The 23,761-nt window shown below is 67.2% G+C and overlaps 3 protein-coding genes across 17 annotated transcripts; 2 read left to right on the forward strand and 1 right to left on the reverse strand.

Annotated features, from left to right (window-relative positions):
- The first annotated feature begins 2 nt into the window (after nt 1-2).
- IRF3 (interferon regulatory factor 3) lies at nt 3-4,110 on the forward strand. Of its 5 annotated transcripts, none has more exons than XM_062176311.1 (8): nt 3-68; nt 691-863; nt 1,364-1,532; nt 1,615-1,667; nt 1,993-2,176; nt 2,262-2,642; nt 3,194-3,309; nt 3,883-4,110. In XM_062176311.1, exons 2-8 carry the CDS (start codon nt 699-701, stop codon nt 4,066-4,068), a joined length of 1,254 nt encoding a protein of 417 aa, XP_062032295.1. In that variant the 5' UTR covers nt 3-68; nt 691-698; the 3' UTR covers nt 4,069-4,110. The 5 variants fall into 5 exon arrangements, with proteins under 5 accessions (XP_062032295.1, XP_062032293.1, XP_062032292.1 ...); XM_062176309.1 differs by having other exon boundaries at nt 25-371; XM_062176308.1 differs by having other exon boundaries at nt 25-212.
- A 526-nt stretch (nt 4,111-4,636) lies between these two features.
- On the reverse strand, nt 4,637-16,718 carry SCAF1 (SR-related CTD associated factor 1). Of its 7 annotated transcripts, none has more exons than XM_062176299.1 (11): nt 16,681-16,718; nt 13,905-14,021; nt 13,698-13,755; nt 13,126-13,220; nt 12,360-12,460; nt 12,158-12,273; nt 7,085-9,847; nt 6,688-6,770; nt 6,360-6,578; nt 5,229-5,357; nt 4,637-5,057 (listed from the first exon to the last, which is right to left on the reverse strand). In XM_062176299.1, the coding sequence occupies exons 2-11, from the start codon at nt 14,010-14,012 to the stop codon at nt 4,866-4,868; spliced, it is 3,864 nt and encodes a 1,287-aa protein (XP_062032283.1). In that variant the 5' UTR covers nt 14,013-14,021; nt 16,681-16,718; the 3' UTR covers nt 4,637-4,865. The 7 variants fall into 7 exon arrangements, with proteins under 7 accessions (XP_062032283.1, XP_062032284.1, XP_062032287.1 ...); XM_062176300.1 differs by having other exon boundaries at nt 13,905-14,018; nt 16,681-16,716; XM_062176303.1 differs by lacking the exon at nt 16,681-16,718 and adding an exon at nt 16,238-16,437 and having other exon boundaries at nt 7,085-9,667; nt 13,905-14,018.
- A 1,337-nt stretch (nt 16,719-18,055) lies between these two features.
- On the forward strand, nt 18,056-22,256 carry RRAS (RAS related). Of its 5 annotated transcripts, none has more exons than XM_062176325.1 (6): nt 18,056-18,223; nt 20,941-21,028; nt 21,147-21,249; nt 21,331-21,439; nt 21,702-21,820; nt 21,901-22,256. In XM_062176325.1, the coding sequence occupies exons 1-6, from the start codon at nt 18,071-18,073 to the stop codon at nt 21,983-21,985; spliced, it is 657 nt and encodes a 218-aa protein (XP_062032309.1). In that variant the 5' UTR covers nt 18,056-18,070; the 3' UTR covers nt 21,986-22,256. The 5 variants fall into 5 exon arrangements, with proteins under 5 accessions (XP_062032309.1, XP_062032313.1, XP_062032310.1 ...); XM_062176329.1 differs by lacking the exon at nt 18,056-18,223 and adding an exon at nt 19,545-19,702; XM_062176326.1 differs by lacking the exon at nt 18,056-18,223 and adding an exon at nt 19,652-19,730.
- Nucleotides 22,257-23,761: the final 1,505 nt, after the last annotated feature.

Below are 23,761 nucleotides of genomic sequence, written 5' to 3' on the forward strand. Positions count from 1 at the left end.
TGCCGCCTGATTTGCATATGACGTTCCCAGCAGGCCTGTGGCCGGAAGACCGAAAAGGGGCGAGACGGGTACGCTCTGGGCTCTGCAGGCGGCCTCTTTGGCTTTGGAACTTGTAACCTAGAGGATGTTGAAGTTGCTTTTATTTCAAGAGATCGATAGGAAAGACAGCCCCAGCGCGCTAAAGCTCAGCTGACAGGACACAGGGTGCGCAGGTTCGAGCTTGAGAGCTTCCCGGAGCCCAAGGGCCGGTGGGCCGTCCACCCTGCGCGCCCCGACCGGAACGCGGAAGAGTTCGTTCCAGGGAGTGGAGAGGGGCGCGCGCGCTGGTGGGGGGGGGGGGTGTCGTGCCTGAGCATCGGCGCTGGAGACGGGTAGGGGGCTCCCTCGTGGGGGAACCGTGGAAGGCGGCCCACAGCGCGGTGGCATCGGGGATGCCGGCTTTGGATCAGGACGAGGGGGAGGTCTACACCGGCCGAGGCGAGGGCGTGGAGGCTGGGTGTCTACAGTGTGTCTGGGCTGGAATCCTCGCTGAATCGGGGAGTCTTTGCGGAGGATGGGAGAGGAGGCCCCCTGTTTGCACACCAGGCGATTACGGGACGCTGCGACCCGTGGAGGGAGCCTGGGTGTGGCATTCCTGGGCCAGGTGCGGCCGGAGAGGGCCCACGCCCAGGAACCTCCCTGTCCGCGCAGGCAGGAGCATGGGGACGCAGAAGCCGCGGATCCTGCCCTGGCTGATCCGGCAGCTGGACCTGGGGCAGCTGGAGGGCGTGTCGTGGGTGGACGAGCACCGGAAGCGCTTCCGGATACCGTGGAAGCACGGGCTGCGGCAGGATGCGCAGCCGGAGGACTTCGGCATCTTCCAGGTGCGCGCGTGCTCGGCCCTGTGGCACCAGCTCCTAAGGCGACGGTGGGTGGGGCTGGGGCTGGGGAGCGGCAGTGTGGGAGCGGCCTGGTTCCAGTTATCAGGGCCAGAACCCCAAGGGAACGAATTCTGGTGCCGGCTGGATCTGGCTTTGATTGTTGAATTCTGGGAGCGCCTGATGCCAGGCTGCCCCAAAGCTGGGGTTCCTAACCACCAGCTTAGGATACACAGCATCGGGCCGGAGCTGAGGCTGTCCTGAGACCCACAGAGGCAGGGAGACACCAGGGGGGCCCGGAAGGCTGGTGTGGGAATCAGTGGGTTTGACAGCTGCACGCAGGGTGTAGGGGTGAGGCTGGATTAGAGGGCTGGGCACGTGGAGAATCCGAGAATCGGGGCGGAACCCGGGCGCCAGAGGCTGCTGAGGGGAGCGAGCCTTGTGTGAGGATCCCAGGGCAGGGTCTCACCCTCCTCCCTGGTGTCCCGGCACCGCTGGTGCCCTAGGCCTGGGCAGAGGCCAGCGGCGCCTATACTCCCGGGGATAGGCCCGACCTGCCAACCTGGAAGAGGAACTTCCGGTCCGCCCTAAACCGGAAGGAAGTGGTGCGTTTAGCTGAGGACCGGAGCAAGGACCCTCACGACCCGCACAAGGTCTACGAGTTTGTGACCTCAGGTGTGCCAGCGCAGGGTTCCCCACGGAGGGCCGGGATGTCGGGTGCCCAGCGCCCCTCCGCCACCATCGCCTTTCTCAACAGGAGCCGGGGACATCTCTCCCGAAGTTGGGGGGGGCAGTACCTCTGAGAGCCAGGTGAGCATGCGCCCCTCCCCGCTCCCAGCCCCCTGTGGCTGTCCCGCAGCCTCGGGCATCGGAGCGCCCACCCCACCCTGCCAGGATTTCATAGCTTTCCTCAGATAACGGCGCCCTCGGCCTCTGGAGAACGCAAACCCCTCCCCGTGGCCTTGCTGCTGTGCCAGGGACACGCCCCCTCTGAGACCCCCGTCTGCCCGGCGCTCAGGGGCGCGTCCGTGTCGCTGTCGGTGCCCGTGGCTGCGTCTCCCCCAGCCTGGAGCTCGTGGAGGGCCGAGGGGTCCCCCGGAAGGGCCGCGATGCCCAGCTCCGCCTGTCCCTGCAGGAAGACAGTCTGGAGCAGCTCCTGGGAGAGATGGGCTTGGCCGCCGTCCCGGACGAGGGGCCCTGGGCTGGGGCCGTGGCCCCTGAGCGCTGCCCTCTGAGCCCTCACCTGGACCACCCCAGCCCCTGCCCGCACCCCGCACCCCCTGAAAACCCACTGAGGCAGCTGCTGGTGCCCGAGGAACGTGAGTGCCTGCGGTGGGGCGGGAGGGGCCGCGGCCAGGGCTCCGGCCCCTCACCCTCTCCCGCCCCCTTCACGCCGCCCCGCAGAGTGGGAGTTCGAGGTGACCGCCTTCTACCGGGGCCGCCAGGTCTTCCAGCAGACCATCTGCTGCCCAGGAGGCCTGCGGCTGGTGGGCTCAGAAGCCGCCGCCAGGACGCTGCCGGGGCAGCCGATAGCCCTGCCGGACCCCGGGACGGCCCTGTCTGACAGGAGCGTGAGCTGCTACGTGCGACGCGTGCTGCAGAGCCTGGAAGGGGGACTGGCCCTGTGGCAGCTGGGGCCTCGGCTCTGTGCCCGGCGGCTGGGGCACTGCCACACCTACTGGGCCGTGGGGGAGGAGCTGCTCCCCAACAGTGGGCACGGGCCCGCCGGCGAGGTCCCCAAGGACAAGGACGGAAGCGTGTTCGAGCTGGGGCCCTTCGTGGCAGGTGAGTGGGCGACGGGCTGAGGCGAGCAGGGCACAGTGGGGGAGGGCTCTGGGGTCAGGCACCCAGGGACCAAATTTGGACCCCGGCGCAGTGCGCACCACGTAACCCGGGGTGAAGAATGACTGCCCCGAGACATCGAGGCTGGGGCCCGCCCCCTCTCTGAACAGCCACAGCTGGTCTAAGGCACAAGGCCTGGTACACAGGTGCTGGGGATGAACCGCCACTGTCCCTGTCCCACCGTCACAGGGCGGTGGTGACGGACAGCAGGGAGATGACCCTCGCAGGCCTCTGTCCGCCAGGACGCCCTGTGACCACGGCAGCGCCCAGTCTTGTCCAGGTACCCCCTGGCCACGCGAGGTCGCGTGAGGCCTGTGATGAGAGCAGCAGAGGCCTCCACCAGCCTTGGCTCTGGGCATGCTGGGGGCTCCCCCACACCGGCAGCTCCCTGGTCAGGGCGGCTGAGGGCCTAGGCAAGGGAGAGGATGAGGCTGTCGCCCGCAGGCGGGTGTGCACAGAGGTCTTCCCACCCCTGACCATGTTCCTGCCCCCAGATCTGATCGCGTTCATGGAAGGAAGTGGACACTCACCTCGCTACACCCTCTGGTTCTGTTTGGGGGAGGCCTGGCCCCAGGACCAGCCGTGGGTCAAGAGGCTCGTGATGGTCAAGGTGCCGCAGCCGGGGACTCCTGGGGGGAGGGGGTGGCCTTGCAGAGGGAGAGGGTGCTCTGCTCTCAGGAACTACAACTCCCAGGAGCCCCCGAGAAACTCCACTCCAGCCCGCAGTTGCTTGTCCCCAGCAGCTCCAGGTCCTTCCCCCAGAGCTGTCTGGACAGCTGCCAGCCCGGCACTCTGGCCCCCTGTATTTTTTTTTTTTAGTTAAGATTTAGTCAGAGTTTTACAGAGAGGGTTCATTCCCCAGTTGGCAGTGGCCTGTGCTGGGCCAGGCCAGAGCCAGGAGCTTCCGGGTCTCCCACATGGGTAGCAGGGGCCCTAGCACTTGGGCCGTCCTCCCCGGGAGCTGGATCAGGAGTGGAGCAGCTGGGAATCGAACCAGTGCCCATATGGGATGCCGGCGTCAGCTACGCCTTCTGCACGCGTGGCTGGGGGAACTACCCTTCCCAGGGGCCTGGGCCCAGTGGTTCATCCTGGGTGTAAGTGGGCCCACGGGGCCCTGCAGCCGCACTCTCCCCGTGTGGAGGACAGGACAGCGGCTGGATCTCCTTTCTGTCCTGCCCCGCAGGTCGTGCCCATGTGCCTCAAGGCCCTGTTAGACATGGCCAGGGCGGGGGGCGCCTCCTCCCTGGAGAACAGCGTGGACCTGCACATTTCCAACAGCCAGCCGCTCTCCCTCACCTCCGACCAGTACAAGGCCTACCTGCAGGACCTGATGGAGGACATGGATTTCCAAGTCACCGGGGAGCCCTGAACTCTGGCTTCCACAGCAATAAACCGGGTCCTGCTATGGTCACCACTTGTGTGCGTCCTGGTACTGGATGCCCCAGGCCAGGCCTAACCCTGACTGGGCGTTCCTGTTGCTTGGGGTCCGTTTGCCTGTCTGGCTGTCCATACTCGGGTGCACCTGCGACCTGGTGAGCAGCACCGGTCACGCCCCTGCACCCACAGCTCACACTGCAGCTCTGGGGGACCCAGGACAGGCATGGGCAAAGCCGCCCGGTGACCCTGGGCCCTGCTGCCACGCCTGTTCCCCCAGGACAGGGGACTGGGTCAGCTCAGCCCCTCAGGGCTGAAGAGAACGAGGCCCCGCCTAAGGGGAGAGCGAGGTACCCAGCACCCAGGTGCCCCGAGTTCCAGACACCGTGAGGCCAGCACTGCTCCGAGTCTGGGTCCAGCCTCCCCCCACCAGGCCAGGGAGGGCAGTGCGCCTGCCCCAGACCGCAGTCTGCCCCCCCACAGGCTCAGGCCAGGCTCCTGCCCGGCTCTCCCCAGCCCGCTCCCGAATTTGCCTGTGAGAGAGGGCTGAAATGGGTGGGGTGACATTTCATGAAATCTTTAATGAAATCAGGGCAGGGGCACAAACGGGGGCAAGGGCGTGGGGGCAGGCGTGGGTGGGGGCATGGGCACCAGGCTGGGGGGCAGGGCAGGGGGCTCTCCGGTCTCCCGCAGCGGCCTTCCCCCATCATCCCACTGAGGGGGAGGGAAGCGGGGAGGCAGAGCCATAAATATGTCCAGAATTTCCAAGAGGCTGGGGCTGGGGGGCAGGGCTCAGAGAGGGGGCAGGGGCAAGCCTGGACCACCCTTGTCCGGGGGCCCCGGCTCCTTGGGTGGCCGGGGGGGCCCTGGGGGGTCCCCTGGCTTGCGGCCGTGTTTGCGGAAGTAGCGGTAGCGCTGGACGTAGGCCCGCACCAGGTTGCTCACCTTCACCGGGTTGATCTCCCCACTCTTGCTGTGACAGATCTGGGGGGCCAGGGGCAGCTATGGTCACTGCCCCCAGGACCCTCCCCACTGCCTGCACAGCTCAGCCTGAGGCTGGCACGGGGGCTGCTTCCCCAGGGCCCAGGCTCCTCCGTGCCAGCAGACACACTGCGACCCTCGCCTCCCAGCCCCGGCCCGCGCCCGGTGCCCCACCTTGTGGACGGCCTTCCTCAGGATGTCCTTGTACTCGTCCTTGGTGATGTCCTTCTTCTGGTAGTAAGGCTTGATGGCCAGCTTCACCTCCTCCACCGCCCGCTCCTGCGTGTGCAGCTTCTTCAGATACTGTGGAGGGAGGGGCAGTGCGGGCCAGGTGAGCACACTGGCACCCTAGGCAGCCGGCGGCTCTGGTGTCACCACGCACCCCGCGCTGGACCCCTGGCTGCCCTCAGCCACGCCATTGGGGGTTCTGAATCCGACAGGAACAGGTGCCTCGGTTTCTACAGCCCAGTTCTGGCTCCCACGTGGGCGGAGGGGCAGAGGGGAGCTGGCGCTCTGAGGGTGGCAGCCAAGCTCTGAGGCCCCGGGCCACGCCGCCCTGGCTCTGACCGGCTCCTCTGTCCGCTGGGGACAGATCCACAGGGAGCGCTCAGGCCAGGACCAATCAAAGGAAGCTGTGATGGGTGAGGGCGCTGCACCAAGCAACGGAGAAGCCACGTTCCCGGGGAAAGGCCCCCTCCGTGGCCACAGGTGTGGGTATCCCAGCACCCACAGCCCACAGCGCTGCGCCCCTGCCACCTACCCCAGCCTCACAAAAGCAGTGCACAGCGCTAGCAGGGTGGTGTGTGGAACCAGGGCGAGCAGGCCCGCTCAGGCACGGGGGCAGTCCTGAGCCCGTTCCCGGGCCCCGGGGCTGGGTGAGCTGGGGAGCGGGCGCAAGAGGGCCCGCGACAGGACAAGAACGTAGACGGAGAGCTGGCGAGCTCTGGAGAGACGCCCCAGGCTTGGTTTCTGCAGAGCCACAGCCAAAGGGGCTGTCCCCAACACCTACTTCACGGGAGGCAACTTGGACAGGGTGGGGAGACCTGCTTGGCCCACAGCACAGCATGCGCCGCACTGGGCAGCCAGCTCAGCCGGGCTCCCTGAGGTTCCTCCTGGGGCCCCCCACGCTCCCCCAGCTCATACAGGTCTGAGCTGCACCGAAACCCACACCCGTCCCAGCCAGGGAGTGGCTTCCCGGAGAGCACCGGGCACGCAGGCGTGGGCCGCAGTGGGCGGGCTGCAGTGTGTGTTCGGGGTATCTACACACACACACACACAGGCACACGCGGCATTGTCGGAGCTCACCTTGTCTGTGTCCCCACGCCCCTCGGAGCTGCTGCTGCCCTCTCTCTTATCACACGCAGCAGCCAGGCCAGTGGGGGTGGGGGGGGTAGAGCCGCAGCCCCCCAGCGGGAGGCCGCCAGGAAGCAGGTAGCTGGAAGGGCCAGGGGGCAGACCCAGAGAGGCGGGCACAGGTGCTGGGGTCACCCCCAGGTTTGAGGGTGGCTTCCGGTGGCTGAGGATCTGTGGGAAGAGCGTGGGGGGGAGGGACGATGAGCAGAGGGAAGGTAGAAGAGGGATGAGCGCCCCAAGCTCCCCCGTCCCAGGGCCACGCCCACGCCTCACGGCCCACCTGGTTGGTGGCCTGGATCAGCTCCTGGGCCTTGGCTCGGCTGGCCAGGTTGGCTTCCTCCATCTTGAAGAGGAGCGCAGTCACTGCAGGAGGCGGAGCGACAGGAGATGGTGAAGCCCCTCCACTCGCACTGGGAGACGAGGGCCACTGCCCTCCCAATGTCCCTGGCGCTTACCCCCGTGCGAGGGTCAAGGTGGTGCAGATCAGCTCCCGACCCCACCCCCCCCCCACCGATCCAGCAGAGCCAGCGCGGTGCTCTGCGTAGCCCCCTCCTCCCGGTCCCCCTTCTCCAGCCAGCACTGGCCATGCCCCACACACCTGCCCCTCCAGGGCACGGCGGCTGCCTCGGAGCCTGCAGCCGTCCCCCCACCTGCCGCGGGCCCCCAGGGACACTCACAGGCCAGGACGCCACTGGTGGTGCAGTCCACACCAGCCGGCAGGGTCCAGGGCAGGGGCGGGGGCAGCGAGGGCAGCTGGGAGACGCGGGCGGCCGGCCCATCCTCCGCCCCTGAGTCACCGGCCGTGGACCCTGCGCTGGGCGCCGTGCTCGGGGCAGCCGCGGCGGTGCTGGTGGCCGTGGTGGTGGCCGGCTGCTGCTCCTCCTCCTCTTCTTCCTCCTCCTCCTCCTCCTCTTCTTCTTCCTCTGCCCCGCCTCTGCCTCCAGCCTCCTCAGCGGCCTCCTCGGGCAGGAAGGACACCTCGGGGGTCTTGCAGCTGCTGTCCACAGTCTGAGAATCTGGAGTGAGGGCAGGGGGTGGAGGGGCTGCCTTGGGGGGTGGGGTGCTGGGGGCCTTGGACGCCCGCTCCTCCCCTGACCAGGAGGTCTCCTCGGCACCCTTGGCTCCTGCGGCCTGGCTACAGCTGTCCGCCTTGGACTTCTTCAGGGACACGGGGCCTCCGCTGCCGCCCCCGCTGCGGACCTTCTTCCTGGTCTTGGATGGCTTGGTCTTTCCCTTGGTCCCCTTGGCTTTCTTGGCCCCAGCCTTGGCCTTGACCTTGGTCTTTTTGGGCTTGGTGCTGCCCGGAGCGACTTTGGCCACCTCCGCGGGGGCCCGCTCGTCGGGCTTCAGGAAGGGCGAGCGGCTCTCCCGGTCACGGCTGAACTTGACCCCGATGGAGCCCAGGCCGGCAGACGCGGCATCCTTGGCCGGGGTGGTGCTGCTGACGCCTTCCCGGATCAGCACCGCCACCTTGGACTGCAGCTTCACCTTCCGCGAGGAGCAGGACGACGACGACGACGAGCCCGAGCCGCTGCTGGCCGGGGGCTTTGGCGGGGGCCCCGAGGAAGGGGCCGACTCCTTGGGGGGCCTGGTCTTCTTGGACAACCGGTCCCGGTCCCCCCCGTCCAGCGCCTTCCGGCGAGCCCCCTTCTCTCTGGAGGACGCGGCGGTGGCCCCGGAGCGGCGCCGGTCCTTCTCGCTGCTCTTGCCGGCGTGCTCGTCGCCACTCAGGCCCTCCGAGTCATAGAGGACCTCACGCTTGGGGGAGGCGGCGGGGGCCGGGGAGGGCCCGCGGGGCTCGGCCTTGTCCAGCCGGCCCACCGTGATGGTCCGCTTGATGGCGAAGAGGTCGTGGTCGGTGAGGTCCTGGATGGAGGGCGGCACGGCCCCGCGCCGGCGGCTATCCCGCTCGCCGGAGCCCGAGGCCTGCTGCGCCGCGCCAGGGCCCTTCTCGCTCCCGTCCCCGGGCCGCTTCTCGCTCCGGGACCGCGACCGCTTCTTCTTCTTCTTGCTGCTGCCGTCCCGGTGCTTGCCGCGGTGCCGCTCGCGCCGCGAGGATGAGGACGAGGACGTGGCCGGGGGCGGGGAGGCAGAGCGCCGCCGCCGCCGCCGCTTCTCCCGGGACCGCGACCTGCGGCTGCTCCCGCGGCGGCGCTCGGTGCTGCGCGAGCGGCGGCGGGTGGAGCGGGAGCGGGAGCGGCGGCGGGCGGACGAGGCGTGGGAGCTGGGCTTGTGGTCTCGGGAGCGGTGCTTCTTGGAGTCCCAGGGGGAAGCCGGGGCGGCCGGGGCGGGCTGGGCGCCGGAGGACGACGAGGCGGCCTCCTTGGTCTCGCCCCCGCTCCGCTTCCGCTCCCGTCTGGATTTCTTGCGTGTGGGCGGGCCCGTGGAGGCGGCGGCGGTGGCCGTGGCCATGGCCGGGGAGGGCGAGCGCTGGCGGTACCGCTCCCGGCGCTGGGTCAGGATCTTGCGGCGCAGGTCCAGGCCGCCCCAGCGGGAGTCAGCGGCCGGCGGTGCGGGGGCCGGCTCCCCTAGGTCCACCTGCAGCGCCCCTTCGCCGTCCGATTCCGCGTGCAGCGACAAGAAGTCGTCCCCCTCGGGCGCCCGCGGGGCAGGAGGCTGCGGCAGGGGCGCGGCCACAGGGGTGGCGGAGGAGGGGGCTGGCCGGGCAGCTCGGCCGCTGGCCCGAAAGAGGGTGAGCGCCACCCTGGGCTCGTCCTCCGGCTGCACGATCTCCCCCTCCTCGATCTCCGAGTCAGCGGGCGGCAGCAGGGGCGGCGGCAGAACGGCTCCCCCGGCCGTCACCACCTCCACGGAGACCTTGCCTTCCCGACACGCCTCCGCCTCAGGCCCCACGACGAAGACGCGCCGGCGGGGGGCGCCCTCGGCCCGCGTGGAGTCCGCCTGGGGCGGTGTTCCAGGGGCTGCGGCCGGCTGTGGGGGCTGCGGGTCCGGGCGGGGGCTCTCGTCCCCCGGGAAGTCCTGGCTCAGGCTGTTGTCATCGTAGATGCCCGCCAGGGTCTCCGAGATGCGACTGATACTCTGTGACAGGCCTTCCTCCTCCTCCTCTTCCTCTTCCTCCTCCTCCTCCTCCTCTTCCTCCTCCTCCTCCTCCTCCGGTGAGGGGGTCCCCGCTGACGAGCTGGGGTTGGAACCAGTGGGCTCGAAGGGGTCGTACTTCTGCTCCGGAGCCGGCGGTGGGGAGTAGGCCTCATCGGTGGGGTGGAAGGGGTCATAGATGTCGAAGCGGGGGGCCGGGGGGCCTGGGGGGGCAGGGGGTGGTGGTGGAGGAGGAGGAGAAGGGGAGGAGGAGGAGGGCGAAGGGGAGGGTGAGGAGGACGCAGAGGAGGGAGCAGGGGGCGGGGCAGGGCCCCCATCTCCTGTGCCGAAGGTGAGGAGGTGGCGGGCACAGGCGGGCCGGGAAGAGTGAGACTGTGGAGAGACTGCAAAGGAACAAGTGAGGCGGCAGGGGAGGCGCGGGCCAGGCTCACACCACCCCCCCACCCCCGCCAACAGCCCGCTGTCACCGCTGCCCACGTGCCTCACACAGGCCGAGCCCCACGGCGCCCAGGCGGGGCCCAGGCCCAGCACTGCAGGACAGAGCAGACAGGCCCCTGCGCCCCTGTACCCTCAGGGCTGTGCTGGCCCGGGACACGGACACGCCGAGGACTGCCTTGACCGACCCCAGGCTGGCAGGACAGCAGAGAGGCCGGGGCAGTGGCCAGGAGGTGGAGCTGGGACGGCCAGCCGAGTCCTGGCGCTCAGCTCCACACGCTGCCCCGAGCCCCGCTCCCACAGCCGACATCTGCTCTGGACTGAGCGGCATCGTGGGTAACAGGCGGGGCCCGCCTCCCCTGTGATGGGAACTCCGGAACTTTTGTGGGCACCCAAGAGTCTCCCCGAGAGTCTCCCCGGCACCACACCTCCTCTGTGGGCCTGGCACAGAGCGGCATGCAAGCCACACTCTCCAACAGCCCCAGCGCGGTGCTCAGTGGTGGCAGGCGCCCTCCTCTCCTCTCTACCTCGCCCCAGACACGTGCGTCCACCCCGCAGCAAAGTCCCCAGGATTCCCAGGGGTCTGCAGCCTGTGTTGTCAATGCAAATCCCAGGCCGGCGCTGTGGCGCAGCAGGTTAACGCCCTGGCCTAAAGCACCCACATCCCATATGGGCGCCGGTTCCAGTCCCGGCTGCTCCACTTCCCATCCAGCTCTCTGCTATGGCCTGGGAAAGCAGTAGAAGATGGCCCAGGTCCTTGGGCCCCTGCGCTCACATGGGAGATCCAGAAGAAGCTCCTGGCTTCGGATGGGTGCAGTTCGGGCCATTGCAGCCAACTGGGGAGTGAACCATTGGATAGAAGACCTCTCTCTCTCTCTCTCTCTCTCTCCCCCTCCCTCTCCACCTCTCCTCTGTGTAACTTTCAAATAAAATCTTAAAAAAAAAAAAAAAAAAAAAAAAAAACAACGCACATCCCAGTGGTGGGTGCTGCAGTGCAGCGGGCCCCACCGCCAGGTGAGAGGCCTGCATCCTGTGCCCGAGCACCAGTTCAAGTCCCAGCTGTTCCTCTCCCACCCCAGTTCCCTGCTAATGCACCTGCGAGGCGGCAGAGGACGGCCTGGGACTCGAGTTCCTGCCACCCTGTGGCATGAACCAGCAGCTGGAAGATATGTCTCTCTCTCTTTCTGACTTTGAAATGAACAAATAAATCAATCTTAAAAAAGAAAACGAACAATGACAACAGAAAGGCCGACGGCAGGGCCCCATCCAGACCTGCTGAATCACAAGCCCTGGAGCGGGTCCAGTGTCTGCAGAGCAACAAGGGATTCAGATGGCGTGCAGGGGAGCCCGAGACCACCGTAGCCCGCATGTGCACGTGCAGGGGAGCCCGAGACCACAGCCCTCACGTGCGTGTGCACAGGGAGCCAGGGACCGTGGCCCGCACGTGGGAGCCCGAGACCACAGCCCTCACGTGCGCGTGCACAGGGAGCCAGACACCGCGGCCCTCACGTGCACGTGCAGGGGAGCCCGAGACCACGGCCCTCACGTGCGCGTGCACAGGGAGCCAGACACCGCGGCCCTCACGTGCACGTGCAGGGGAGCCCGAGACCACGGCCCTCACGTGCGTGTGCACAGGGAGCCAGGGACCGTGGCCCGCACGTGGGAGCCCGAGACCACGGCCCTTACGTGCGCGTGCACAGGGAGCCAGGGACCGCGGCCCTCACGTGCGTATGCACAGGGAGCCAGGGACCGCGGCCCTCATGTGCACGTGCAGGGGAGCCCGAGACCACAGCCCGCACGTGCGCGTGCACAGGGAGCCTGGGACCACGGCCCTCAGGTGTGCCTGGTCAAGCACCACAGGACCGGGCAGCCTGCTACAGGGACAGTGCACGGAGCAGAAATCCAAAGTGCGGCTCACACAGCCTGTGGCCTGAGGCCCAGCCCACTGCATGGCAACCAGCTGGCTGCACGACCCTGGGCAATGACGCCCTCCTGCACGGTGCTGGCCCTGGAGGCCAGGCACACGAACATGCCCACCCCAGAGGACAGGGTCCCGGCACAGGACGAGCACGGAGCGCCGCCCGCCCACCCTCTGCTCCTCCACGGCCCTGTCCCTCTCTCCTCTGTGCACACCTGCGTGGACACACAGCGTCCTGCCCGCCAGCACAGCACTCAGCGACAGATCGCTGCAAGACTACTACCCCGCTGCCTCGCACGGCCCCAGACCACCTGCCCAGCTCTGCCCCGGCCCCACATACCCGTTTTGCCCATCCTCCAGGCCCTGAGACGGGGCAGCAGGCTGGGCACGGGCAGCGGGATGGGGTCCCTGTCCCCAATGCGGACCTCGGCCACCAGCTCCAGCATGTCCTCGCTTCTGCAAGGGGGAAGGGCGGGGTGAGCGACCAGAGCGCTCCGGCTCCCACGCCAGGGCCTCCCCGCTGCAGCTGCCACGCTACTCACTCGCCGGGCCGCAGATCCAGACTGCTGGGGACCCAGGTGTCCGGGGGGTCCAGGACGCTCACCAGCCCCATGAGGAGGCTGTCCGCGGCCACGTCCAGCACCTGCAACAGGCCGGGACCCCTCACTGCACTGCACACATCAGGACGCACCGGGCCCACTCCCAGTCCCTGCCCTCTCAGACCAGGTACCAGGCCCCCAGGCCCCCTAACGCCGCCCCACGCGGCAGCCCAGACGGGGAGCTCCCCGGCCCCACCTGTCGGGCCCGGCTCTCAGACCAGGTACCAGGCCCCCAGACCCCCCCCCCTAACGCCGCCCCACACGGCAGCCCAGACGGGGAGCTCCCTGGCCCCACCTGTCGGGCCCGGCTCTCAGACCAGGTACCAGGCCCCCAGGCCCCCTAACGCCGCCCCACGCGGCAGCCCAGACGGGGAGCTCCCCGGCCCCACCTGTCGGGCCCGGCTCTCAGACCAGGTACCAGGCCCCCAGACCCCCCCGCTAACGCCGCCCCACACGGCAGCCCAGACGGGGAGCTCCCTGGCCCCACCTGTCGGGCCCGGCTCTCAGACCAGGTACCAGGCCCCCAAGCCCCCTAACGCCGCCCCACGCGGCAGCCCAGACGGGGAGCTCCCCGGCCCCACCTGTCGGGCCCGGCTCTCAGACCAGGTACCAGGCCCCCAGACCCCCCCCTAACGCTGCCCCACGCGGCAGCCCAGACCTGTAGTTCTGAGCCCCCTGCCACGAAGGCCCCACCCCTCTCCCTACTCACAGTAGCTGTGTCGGTGCCCCCCGACTCCTGGGGGTGTGGCTCTGACCGTGGGCTCCGGCAGCGCCTCCATCGAAGGCCATGGCAGCGGGAGCCATCTGGAGAGAGATGTGCGTGGGGGCTGTAGACAGGGTGGGGGTGGGGGGCCAGATGCGGAGCCCTCGTGGGGGCAGGGTGAGGAGCAGCTCTGGAGCTCCTGCCTGCTGGCCCAGCCTCCCTGCAGCGCCTCCCAAAGGCCACTCCCACAGCCACTTCTCTCCCACCTGCCTCCCCCCTGCCCCTGGGGGCAGTCCTGACCACTCAGCCCTGCCCTCAGGCCTCCCCCGCCTCCCTGCGCAGAGGCCAGGGGTCGGTCTCTGTGCTGCGGCCTTGCTGATCCTGCGCCACACCACGCGGAGGCTCAGAGAGCAGGTCAGGGCTTCAGCGCTCAGGTGCCTGCGCTGAAACCCCCCCCCCCCCGCCCCCGGACTGCGGGCCCTGGAGGCAGCACGAAGGAGCCATGAAACAGCTTCACAGCAATGGAGGATAAAGAATGGGCGATGGGGGCCCAGGGGCCCGGGCAGAACCCACCGTACCTTTGTCGCTGGGCAGATCCCCCTGCAGGGAGCTCCCCACAGCCTGCTGGACGGCCCGCTGCGAGAAAGCGAGAGGTCCGGGCTCAGCCGGCTCCGGAAACAGCACCTCAGACGCCCCTCCCACCAGCCCCAGTCCGCCCCAGGAGCCAGGGCAGCACCGCTTCCCCCAGCCCGCTCTCCCTCCGCTCAGGAGCCTGGCAGCCTCACCAGGATAAAGGCAGAAGGAGAAAGTGCGGGGTCCCTGTCTGGCGGACCCTCGCCCCGCTCCTCGCCCGACTCTTCCGTCTTCCCTCGAGACTCATCCTCTTCCTCCATGGTCACCTGCTGGGGGAGGGGCCGACTTGGGGAGCAGCCCCGGGCGGAGGGGAGGGGGGCAGACGGAAGACACCAGGGCCCTCTCCTCCCCATCTTCCCTCCGCTGCTTACAAAAAGAACAATCCTCATCTCCGTCCACCCTGCCCAGGGGCGAGCAGCGGCTCCCCCGCCCCGCCATGGACGCCACAGAGCAGTGCCCCAGCCTCCTCACTCCCCGGTCCCCACGGCTCCCCCACAACCAAGCCCAGCGTCAGGACAGCACTAGACAGAATCAGAGATCTGTTTCAGCTCCATGACCTCAGAGCACGGTCCACGGTCCCACGAACCCCTTCCCCACGCTGAGCTGTGTGCCAGGGCCCGGGGGGCAGCCAGTGTCACCCACCACACAGCTTCCCAGAGCATCGTTCGTCCTCGCACACGTATGAGGGGCCACGCGAGGCCGGTCTGCAAAAGCCCCGTGCCAGTTCCAAACAAAAATGCTTAGCATCCGATACGCATGCTGTCTCCCGGGACCCCAGGGCAGGGGGCACTGCCCATCAGCCCCCCGTCCCAGGGAGGCAGGCCGAAGCCTTCCTGCTGCCCAGGAAACGCTCAGCTCTGGCTGCCCGGTAAGGCAGCTGGAAGAGCAGGGCTTCGGCAGCCAGGGGCTACCCCCACCCCGCGCTCCCCTGCGACTGTCTGCTCTCACATCCCTAACCCTCAACTCCGCGTCCTTACCTGAAAATGGGCCAACAGAAGCCCGGGCTCACGGCACGGCCATCGGGACAGAAACAAGGCTGCCTTTCGTCCCACACCCGGCACATCCCAAGGGCTCAGTACCAGCAGCGCTCATCACACCCGCAGCCCTGCGGCCCAGGCTCCTCCTACACCCGTCTCCCTCCTGCCCAGCTGTGCACGCCTGCGCCCCACCTCCACAGATATATCCACCTGTGCCGTGGCTCCCACCTCATCCTCCGCGCTCTTGGGAAGCCTGCGGCCACTTCCCTAATGCCATGAGACTCCAACACACCCCAGCCTCTCTCACCAGCACTCAATACCGCAGGGCGCGGCCCCCAGACAGCTCCCAGCCCCGGCCCTGCTCGCCAGCACCTCCCGGGAGGCACACACCACCCACGACAGCGACTGTCACCCACCAGAGGCTCAATCGAGACCTACGGATCACAGAGCTGGCAAGCCCAGACCCTCTGCGGGGGACCGAGCTGCAGGGCCCAGACCCTCTACGGGGGACCGAGCTGCAGGGCCCAGACCCTCTGCGGGGGACCGAGCTGCAGGGCCCAGACCCTCTACGGGGGACCGGGCGGCAGGGCCCAGACCCTCTGCGGGGGACCGGGCGGCAGGGCCCAGACCCTCTGCGGGGGACCGAGCTGCAGGGCCCAGACCCTCTGCGGGGGACACAGATGCTCCTTTGCTCACTGAGAGGCCCCGGGACTTTGCAGGTGCACCCCCGGCTCCTCAGATCTTGGAACAGAGCAAGGCTGTGGCCACTGCTGGTCCCTCCAGGTCAAGGGTTTTCAGACTACAGACTCGGACAGCTGTTCGGTGCTTCCAAAACAGCTTGTTACAAAAAGGACATAAAACATAACAGAAAACTGTCCACAGCACCCCAAGTAGCAAGTGCAAATACCAACTTCCGGGCACTGGAGTACCTAAACACACGTCAGTGTATACTTTGTCTCAATGGAAAACCTACTTCTCCCTGCAGCCCAAGGCTGAAAGACTTTGCAAAGCGATGCGCCAGGTGAGCGTAGACGGCCCCCCAGCCCCTCCCAGGCCGCTGTGGACTGCCGCTCTGTCCCTACCGCCCCAGGGGAATGCAGAACCTGTAAGCATTTTTCGTTTCGTTGGAATACTTTCCGAAGGGCACGTACGTCTGCAGCGGGCCGAATTTCCAGCACGCTCCTTAGAATTTTTCTCCACACGTTCATCTGTCCCCGGAATGCATTCGCATCCTCCCCAGGCACAGCCTGCACGCTCGCGGTCACATCAAAGCCACCCCCGATCTCCCGTCACCCGAATCAGACACTCCACGCCTCCAGGACATCTCAGGACTGGCCTGGCTGCCCGGCTCGGCGCATCCCAGCCCGCCGTGTGTCCCTCGAACACCTCCTAGCCCTTCCGTAATTCTCCCAGGCCCGACAAATGCGCCCCCCCCCCCGACCCGTGTACACACCAGCCGCATCCTCAGGCCAGCCCGTGTAGACACTTGCCAGCCCCGAGAGACATACCCTGGGCGCTCTAGACGGCTCTGCAGACCTGCTCCATCCCCGGGACACGGCTCAAGCTCCCAAGATGGCCCCAAAACCCTCTGCACAGACCCCAGCCTCCGGTCAGCCCCTAAGGAGGATCCACAGGCCCCGCAGCCGCGACCCAGGCCGGCTGCACGAGGCAGGGCAGCCCCCGGGCTCAGGCCGGGTCCCGGGACCGACCCCAGCGCTCCCGGGCGCCCCGTCGACGCCCCCGGCGCCCACGGACGCGTCCCGGGGCCCTCCGCAGGCCCCTCCGCTCGGCGCCAGGCTGCGCCGCTACTGCCGGGCCCGAGGCCGCCCCGCTAAGACCTCCGGGCCCCGTGGCGTGCGAGGAGGACCCCGGGACAACCAGCGACCCGACTCCGCCCCGCCCACCCCAATAGGCCCGAGCCCCGCGGCCCGGACCGCCGCCGCCATCTTACCCCGCCGCTCGGGCTGCGGCTCCGGCCCCGGCGCGGGGCGGGGCGGGCTGGGGCGGGGCTCGCGTGCCGAGGAGGAGGGGGCGGGGCTAAAGCGCCGCCGAGCTTGCCGGGATTTCAAGTACCGAGCACGGCGCCGTGAAGGCTGGCGGGAAGGCGCTCGGACTCGGTTTCCCAGAAGTCCACGGGGCACGTGGGGGGGGGGGGCACGCGCGCCGCACGCCGGGAGGCGTAGTCCGCGCACCGCCTCCGTCGCGCGGGGCCAGCAAGGAGGTGAGAGGTGAAGTGGGCGGGGCTGCAGGAGCCCGCGGGGAGGCCCCACAGTGCCCTGCGTGCGCGCGGAAAGGGCGGTGGTACAGGAAGTGACGTAGAGGGACGCGCAAGGGAACGGATACAGGGAATTGTAGTTCTGCGGCGGGAGGACGGGGTGGGTACCGTCCCGCCCACATCCTGGGGACTCTCGGGATCCAGATTCCCTCTATATTTAGGACCCTACAGCCTCTCCCTTCAGGACGCGGAAGCCCTGAGTCCGCACGCCCAGGAGTCCGTGCGTTACAGCCTCCTCCCTCGGACTGAGGGGTCTGCGAGTTCTCCCTCCGCCTCTGGGAGCCTCCTCCCTCCATTCCTGGTCTGTGCCCTGGGATCCAGAATTCTGAGTCGCCAGGCTCTCCAACCCCAGACCCAGGATCCAGTCCTCCAGCTCCGTCACTACCGGGCGCCCGAGGTCCCTCCAGACCCGGGCGTCCCGACTCCGCAGAGCTGGTTCATGGATTAGGAATGCAGTGATCTCACGGCCCCGCCCGTTCCACCCGCCGTCCCCCTCCAGGGCCCCAGCTCTCCTTCCAGCCGGCCTTCCGCTGGGCTGGGTCCCTCAGCAGGCGGAGCCCGGACGCCCGGGCCGAGAGCTGGACTGGGAGCTCAGGGCGGGGGTGGAGCCTCGTCCTCCGGACCCGCTTCTTCCCCGGAGAGCCCTATATACGGACGCGCCCGAGTCGGCGAGCGCCGCCCACCAGAGTAAGGCCTGGAGCGGCTCGCTCCCGGGGCTCCCTTATTTGCATAGCTCCTCCCCGAGTGAACTTCCCGCCCCGGCAGCCGAAAGAATGTGCTTATTTGCATGTCCCCGCCCACACGCGGCCGGCCGGCTGAGAGCGCGTGGCGCAGCTCCTTCATAAGCATATCCCCGCCCCTTTCGGAATTCCCCCTGCCTTATTAGCATAGCTCCTCCTTCCCCGGGGCCCTGCCTCCTCCTTAAGTGTCCAGAGCCGCGAACCCTTCGGGGCAGAGCTCATGACTATGCAGTCCCCTCATTAGCGTATCCCGGCCCCCCCACACCCCGGGTCCCGCCCGGCTCCCCCCTAAGGGCGGTAGCGGTGGCGGCGGCAGCGGTGGCGACATGAGCAGCGGGGCGGCGTCCGAGACAGGGCGGGGGCGGCCCCGGGGCGGGGGGCCGGGGCCCGGGGACCCCCCGCCCAGCGAGACACACAAGCTGGTGGTCGTGGGCGGCGGCGGCGTGGGCAAGAGCGCACTGACCATCCAGTTTATCCAGGTAGTGGGCCCTCACGCGGGAGGGGGTCCCCGGCACCCCGCTCGGAGCCTTTTAGGGATCCCCAAGACCTTGTTTTTCCCCCTTGGCGCGTGGCCGAGACCCTCCTGTGAGGCTCTCGGATCTAAAAAAAAGCCCCTCAGGTTGTGACCTGAAACTCCCCGAGGTGACCCCAGCCCCTGCTCCATCACAACCCGAGACCGGCCAGCCCTCCCCCCAGTACCTGAGACCCCCGCTTCCCTGCTGACCTGGACCAGGGCACCTCCTGGAAGCCCAGTAAATACATAAGCCGTCCTCCGGGGGACCCCTGACCTCCACCTGGAGCCCTGTCACACACTGCCTCCCAGATCTCAGACCCCAGTTCCCCCTCCGGGCCACCCAGAAGCTCACTGGGAGGACTCCTGGGCCCAGCCCCTTGGCTCCCCAAGTCTGGATTCTTAGCCACTTCAGCAACCTCCCCCAGAATCTGGACCTGATGCCCAGACCCTGCCCCCCCACCCCCAGGCTCGGCTGGGACCATCCAGGTGCCAAAGGCACCCTCCAAGCCCTCAGAGCCAGATTTTAAAAAGATTCTTGCCCCTAGGCCATTCTAGAAATCTCTAAGACCCCAAGTCCTGATCCCATCCCATCCCCAAGGAAAACCAACCCCCCCCCCCGCCTCTGGGGTTTTCCTGATTCCAACTCCCTCAGCTGCTCCCAGAAACCCTGGAGAGCCCCAAGTCACCTCCATGGAAGCCCCCAGAAATGCGCACTCCTTGGGGGCTTCTCTGACCTCATAAATGCACCTCAGGATGCCCAGGTGCCCCCAGTTCCCAGGGCATCACCTGAAGCACTCAAAAGATGCACCCCGAATCCCCCCGAGACCACAGCCCCCCAGGCCTTCTCCCCGCTCCGTTCCTCCGTGACAAGCGCCCTCAGCAAGCAGCCCCCCAACAGCCTCCGAGCCCTGCCCCAGCCCCCAAGTCACCCCTTCTCTTCTAAAATCCCACCCCTTCCCAGAAAACCTCCTCACTCCCAAGTGAAACCCTCCCACCGGAGGAATCCCAGGAAGGTGCCCGCCCCTGAGATCCTGTGTCCCAGACCCCCTCAGGAGACCCCAGCAAGCGCTGGATCGCGAGCCCTGCCTGGGTAGAGAAAGGCGCAGAGCCCTGGGCCCCTCGCACCCAGGAGCAGCCCTGGGAGCTGGCCGAGGGCCTGGCTGGAGGCGGGCGGGACCCAGGCAGGAAGGGAGGAGCGGGGGCCTGAGGGTGGGGCGGCTGCTCTGGAGCCCGATTGGAACCGGGACCCTCCCCTGGGAGGAGCTGGAGGCTGCCTAAGCAGGAGTGGGGGAAGGGAGGAGGAAGAAGAGGAGGAGGAGGAAGAGGAAGAGACAGGCAGATAGGCGGACAGTGGCTCCCTGTAACTGATGGCTTACTGCGGGCCGGGCGATGGGTTCAACGGTTAACGGGGATTTGCCCTAATCTCCAGCGAACTGGCTTGGATGTACTGCGTTTCTCATCCTGATTTTCAAGCAAGGAAACTGGGGCTCAGAGAGGGGGAGCCCTGTGTTCAGTGTCCACAGCCAGAAAGTGATGGCCACGTGGGCGGTGTGCGCTTTATACCTGAAAGAAAGGGCCGGGAGCAACTCGGAAGGGGACAGAGACCCAGGGAGAGGGGACGGAGACCCAGAGAGAGGGGACGGAGACCCAGGGAGAGGGGACGGAGACCCAGAGAGAGAGGGGACAGAGACCCAGAGAGAGAGGACAGAGACCCAGGGAGAGGGGACAGAGACCCAGAGAGAGGGGGACAGAGACCCAGAGAGAGAGGACAGAGACCCTGAGAGGAGGGGACAGAGACCCAGAGAGAGAGAGGACAGAGACCCAGAGAGAGGGGGACAGAGACCCAGAGAGAGAGGACAGAGACCAGGGAGAGGGGACAGAGACCTAGAGAGAGGGGGGACAGAGACCCAGAGAGGGGGGGACAGAGACTCAGAGAGAGGGGGACAGAGACCCAGAGAGAGAGGGGGACAGAGACCCAGAGAGAGGGGACAGAGACCCAGAGAGGGGGGGACAGAGACTCAGAGAGAGGGGGACAGAGACCCAGAGAGAGAGGGGGACAGAGACCCAGAGAGAGGGGACAGAGACCCAGAGAGAGAGGGGACAGAGACCCAGAGAGAGGGGGGACAGAGACCCAGAGAGGGGGGGACAGAGACTCAGAGAGAGGGGGACAGAGACCCAGAGAGAGAGGGGACAGAGACCCAGAGAGAGAGGGGACAGAGACCCAGAGAGAGAGGACAGAGACCCAGAGAGAGAGGGGACAGAGACCCAGAGAGGGGGGGACAGAGACCCAGAGAGAGGGGGGACAGAGACCCGGAGAGGGGGGGACAGAGACTCGGAGAGAGGGGGACAGAGACCCGGAGAGAGGGGACAGAGACCCAGAGAGAGAGGGGGACAGAGACCCAGAGAGGGGGGGACAGAGACCCAGAGAGAGGGGGGACAGAGACCCGGAGAGGGGGGGACAGAGACCCAGGGAGAGGGGACAGAGACCCAGAGAGAGAGGGGACAGAGACCCAGAGAGGGGGGGACAGAGACCCAGAGAGAGGGGGGACAGAGACCCGGAGAGGGGGGACAGAGACCCAGAGAGAGAGGGGGACAGAGACCCAGAGAGAGGGGACAGAGACCCAGAGAGAGGGGGCAGAGACGGGGTGGCCCTGCAGTCACTGTTCTGTCCCACCCCTCCAGTCCTACTTCGTGTCCGACTACGACCCCACCATCGAGGACTCCTACACGAAGATCTGCACCGTGGATGGCATCCCGGCCCGGCTGGACAGTGAGCGCACCTGAGAGTCGGGGCGGTGGCGGGTGTGTGTGACAGGTTTGCTGGGGCTGTTTGGGGAGAGCTGGGGGGAGCCTTTGCCCCACGGGATCCCCTCGCTCTGTCTCCACAGTCCTGGACACGGCGGGCCAGGAGGAGTTCGGGGCCATGCGGGAGCAGTACATGCGTGCGGGCCACGGCTTCCTGCTGGTGTTTGCCATTAACGACCGGCAGAGGTGAGGGGTGGGGGCTGCCAGGGCGGGGACGAGGGCCAAGCCGCCGGCGGCAGAACCTCACACCTGCGGGCTTCCTTGCAGCTTCAACGAGGTGGACAAGCTCTTCACGCAGGTCCTCCGGGTGAAGGACCGCGACGACTTCCCCGTCGTGCTGGTCGGCAACAAGGCGGATCTGGAGTCGCAGCGCCAGGTGTGGGACCCCCGCCCCCGCCACGCACCTTCCTGTTCACCTGTGGCCCCTGTACCCCGCCCCCCCGCACTGCCACACTACTCACCTGGGCTGGTCACCCCAAGTCCTGGCGTCAGGAGTCCCCAGAGAGGTGGCTGCCGGCAACCAAGGGCACCCACACACCGCCAGCAGCCCTGACTCTGCCCCTCCCCCAGCCTCCTGGGGGCAGCGTGCCTGCCTGGCCCCTCCCACCGCAGCGGGACCCTCTGGCCCCTCCCCGCAGGTCCCCCGATCTGACGCATCGGCTTTCAGCGCCGCCCACCACGTGGCCTACTTTGAGGCTTCCGCCAAACTGCGCCTGAACGTGGACGAAGCCTTCGAGCAGCTGGTGCGGGCCGTCCGGTGAGCCGCGTCCCCTTCCCGCCGTCCTGGTCCCCCGCCGGGCCCTGCAGTCCACACTCACCGTGTCCCCGTCCCCGCAGGAAATACCAGGAACAGGAGCTGCCCCCCAGCCCGCCCAGCGCCCCGAGGAAGAAGGACAGGGGCTGCCCCTGCGTCCTCCTGTAGCCCCCGGGACAGCCGCAGCCGGCACAAAGCCTGCGGGACCAGCTGCCTTGCACCTCGCTGTGCGACCTGAGGCTCTCGCCGAGCCCGCCCTGCCCTGTCTGGGTCTCCCAGGCCACACCACCCCCGGCCCTGCCTCCCTGGCCTCTCCCAGGCCATCACCACTGTGTGCCTTCAGCCGTCGCCTCCACAGCCCACCCAAGCCCCTGGTGGGGGACTCACTGCTGTATATATCTTCCTTCCCCCCGAAAAATAAACGGCCCTGCTGATGTCAGGAGGTGCTTTCTTTCTTTTCTTTTTTTTTTTTTTTTTTTTGACAGGCAGAGTGGATAGTGAGAGAGACGGAGAGAAAGGTCTTCCTTTTGCCGTTGGTTCACCCTCCAATGGCCGCTGCGGCCGGCGCATCATGCTGATCTGAAGCCAGGAGCCAGGTGCTTCTCCTGGTCTCCCATGCGGGTGCAGGGCCCAAGGACTTGGGCCATCCTCCACTGCACTCCCTGGCCACAGCAGAGAGCTGGCCTGGAAGAGGGGCAACCGGGACAGAATCCGGCGCCCCAACCGGGACTAGAACCCCGTGTGCCGGCGCCGCAAGGCGGAGGATTAGCCTATTAAGCCACAGCGCCGGCCAGGAGGTGCTTTCTACAAAGGGAAAGGGGCCCTGGGGAACGTGGGCAAATCCAAAGCTCAAAGGCCTCCCTCCCTCGGCAGCCACCCTGAGATCGTTCTAGAAATCCTTGGTTGGGTAGGGGCCAGGGACTCCCTCTTCCCCTTCAACAGGACACATCCTAGTGGGCGTCTCGTTGAGATGAAGCTTCAGGCCTGAAGATAGCCTTTGGTCTGGAACATTCTCGAACTGCACTGTTCATTAGGGTAGCTAGGAGCTGTCTACCTGCCATTTAAGAGCAAATTAAACAAAAAACTCAGTGCCTCGGCCACACCAGCAGGATCTCGGGAACTCCGAGGCTGCACATGGCTAGTGGCTGTCCTCCTGGGCAGGGCAAGTACTCAGCATCCCTGCCACAGCAGAAGGGTTGACCGTGGCCAGTGTTCTAGAAGGTTCCAGAACCTCGGAGCCAGGCAGCAACTGCTACAACCCCTGCCCCCCCACCAAACCCTCTCATATATACTGAGAGAGGCCGTGTGGCTGGAGGAAGGAGAGACAAATGGGCAGAACAGTGTCCAAGCAGCTGTCTGGCATGTTCATAGTTCCAGAAAGTTCCCAGTGGGGCTGAGACATCTGGTGTGGACACCCTGTCTGAGCCTTTCTCCTGAAACCGACCAAGGGGGAAGGGGGTGTCTTAAAGGATATACTGAGCAAGCAGAAAATACGGTTTCAGTCCGGAAACCCAGTGCTCACCCAAGTCCCACCCGGGACCCCCAATCCTGCCACCCTGAACGCTGGGGCCAGAAACCATCTCCCCGCCCAGCTGATGGCCCCCGGGAAACCCAACACATCACAGAGACCTCACCAGACATCTGTCACATCAACACTTCCTCCCAGTCCTGGGCCCTCTGTATCCACATGCGCCACTCGCCCCTACCCAGAATCTGCTTCTGGGGCCCCGGGCAGCGCAAGGCCTCCTATGGCCCTGGTGCAGACTGCCTGGACCAACTGGGGACAGCCACAGAGCTGCTCTACGGAGCCGGACTGAGTTGGGAAGGGCTGAGGCGCTGAAGGAGACGGGAACAGCGTCTGGTCCCATGCAAGCTAAGAGCACTCTGGCGATGGCAGGGCCCACTGTGCTGCCCTCCGCTCCAGAACCTGGCAGGTCCTCTGTG

The sequence above is a fragment of the Lepus europaeus genome, chromosome 19 (assembly GCF_033115175.1).
Source record: "Lepus europaeus isolate LE1 chromosome 19, mLepTim1.pri, whole genome shotgun sequence".
NCBI classification, from domain to species: Eukaryota; Metazoa; Chordata; class Mammalia; order Lagomorpha; family Leporidae; genus Lepus; species Lepus europaeus.

What these genes read in the sequence shown, in the direction of transcription:
- IRF3 (XM_062176311.1), top strand. Translation starts at nt 699, where the DNA reads ATGGGGACGCAGAAGCCGCGGATCCTGCCCTGGCTGATCCGGCAGCTG. An exon ending in GCAGTACCTCTGAGAGCCAG is followed by an intron (nt 1,668 to 1,992) that starts GTGAGCATGCGC and finishes CTGTCCCTGCAG; the next exon opens with GAAGACAGTCTGGAGCAGCT. An exon ending in GCTGCTGGTGCCCGAGGAAC is followed by an intron (nt 2,177 to 2,261) that starts GTGAGTGCCTGC and finishes GCCGCCCCGCAG; the next exon opens with AGTGGGAGTTCGAGGTGACC.
- RRAS (XM_062176325.1), top strand. Translation starts at nt 18,071, where the DNA reads ATGAGCAGCGGGGCGGCGTCCGAGACAGGGCGGGGGCGGCCCCGGGGC. An exon ending in CATCCCGGCCCGGCTGGACA is followed by an intron (nt 21,029 to 21,146) that starts GTGAGCGCACCT and finishes CTGTCTCCACAG; the next exon opens with TCCTGGACACGGCGGGCCAG. An exon ending in CAGCTGGTGCGGGCCGTCCG is followed by an intron (nt 21,821 to 21,900) that starts GTGAGCCGCGTC and finishes CCGTCCCCGCAG; the next exon opens with GAAATACCAGGAACAGGAGC.
- SCAF1 (XM_062176299.1), bottom strand. Translation starts at nt 14,012, where the DNA reads ATGGAGGAAGAGGATGAGTCTCGAGGGAAGACGGAAGAGTCGGGCGAG. An exon ending in TGATCCAGGCCACCAACCAG is followed by an intron (nt 6,579 to 6,687) that starts GTGGGCCGTGAG and finishes CTCTTCCCACAG; the next exon opens with ATCCTCAGCCACCGGAAGCC. An exon ending in GGCGTGGGGACACAGACAAG is followed by an intron (nt 5,358 to 6,359) that starts GTGAGCTCCGAC and finishes CTCCCTCCACAG; the next exon opens with TATCTGAAGAAGCTGCACAC.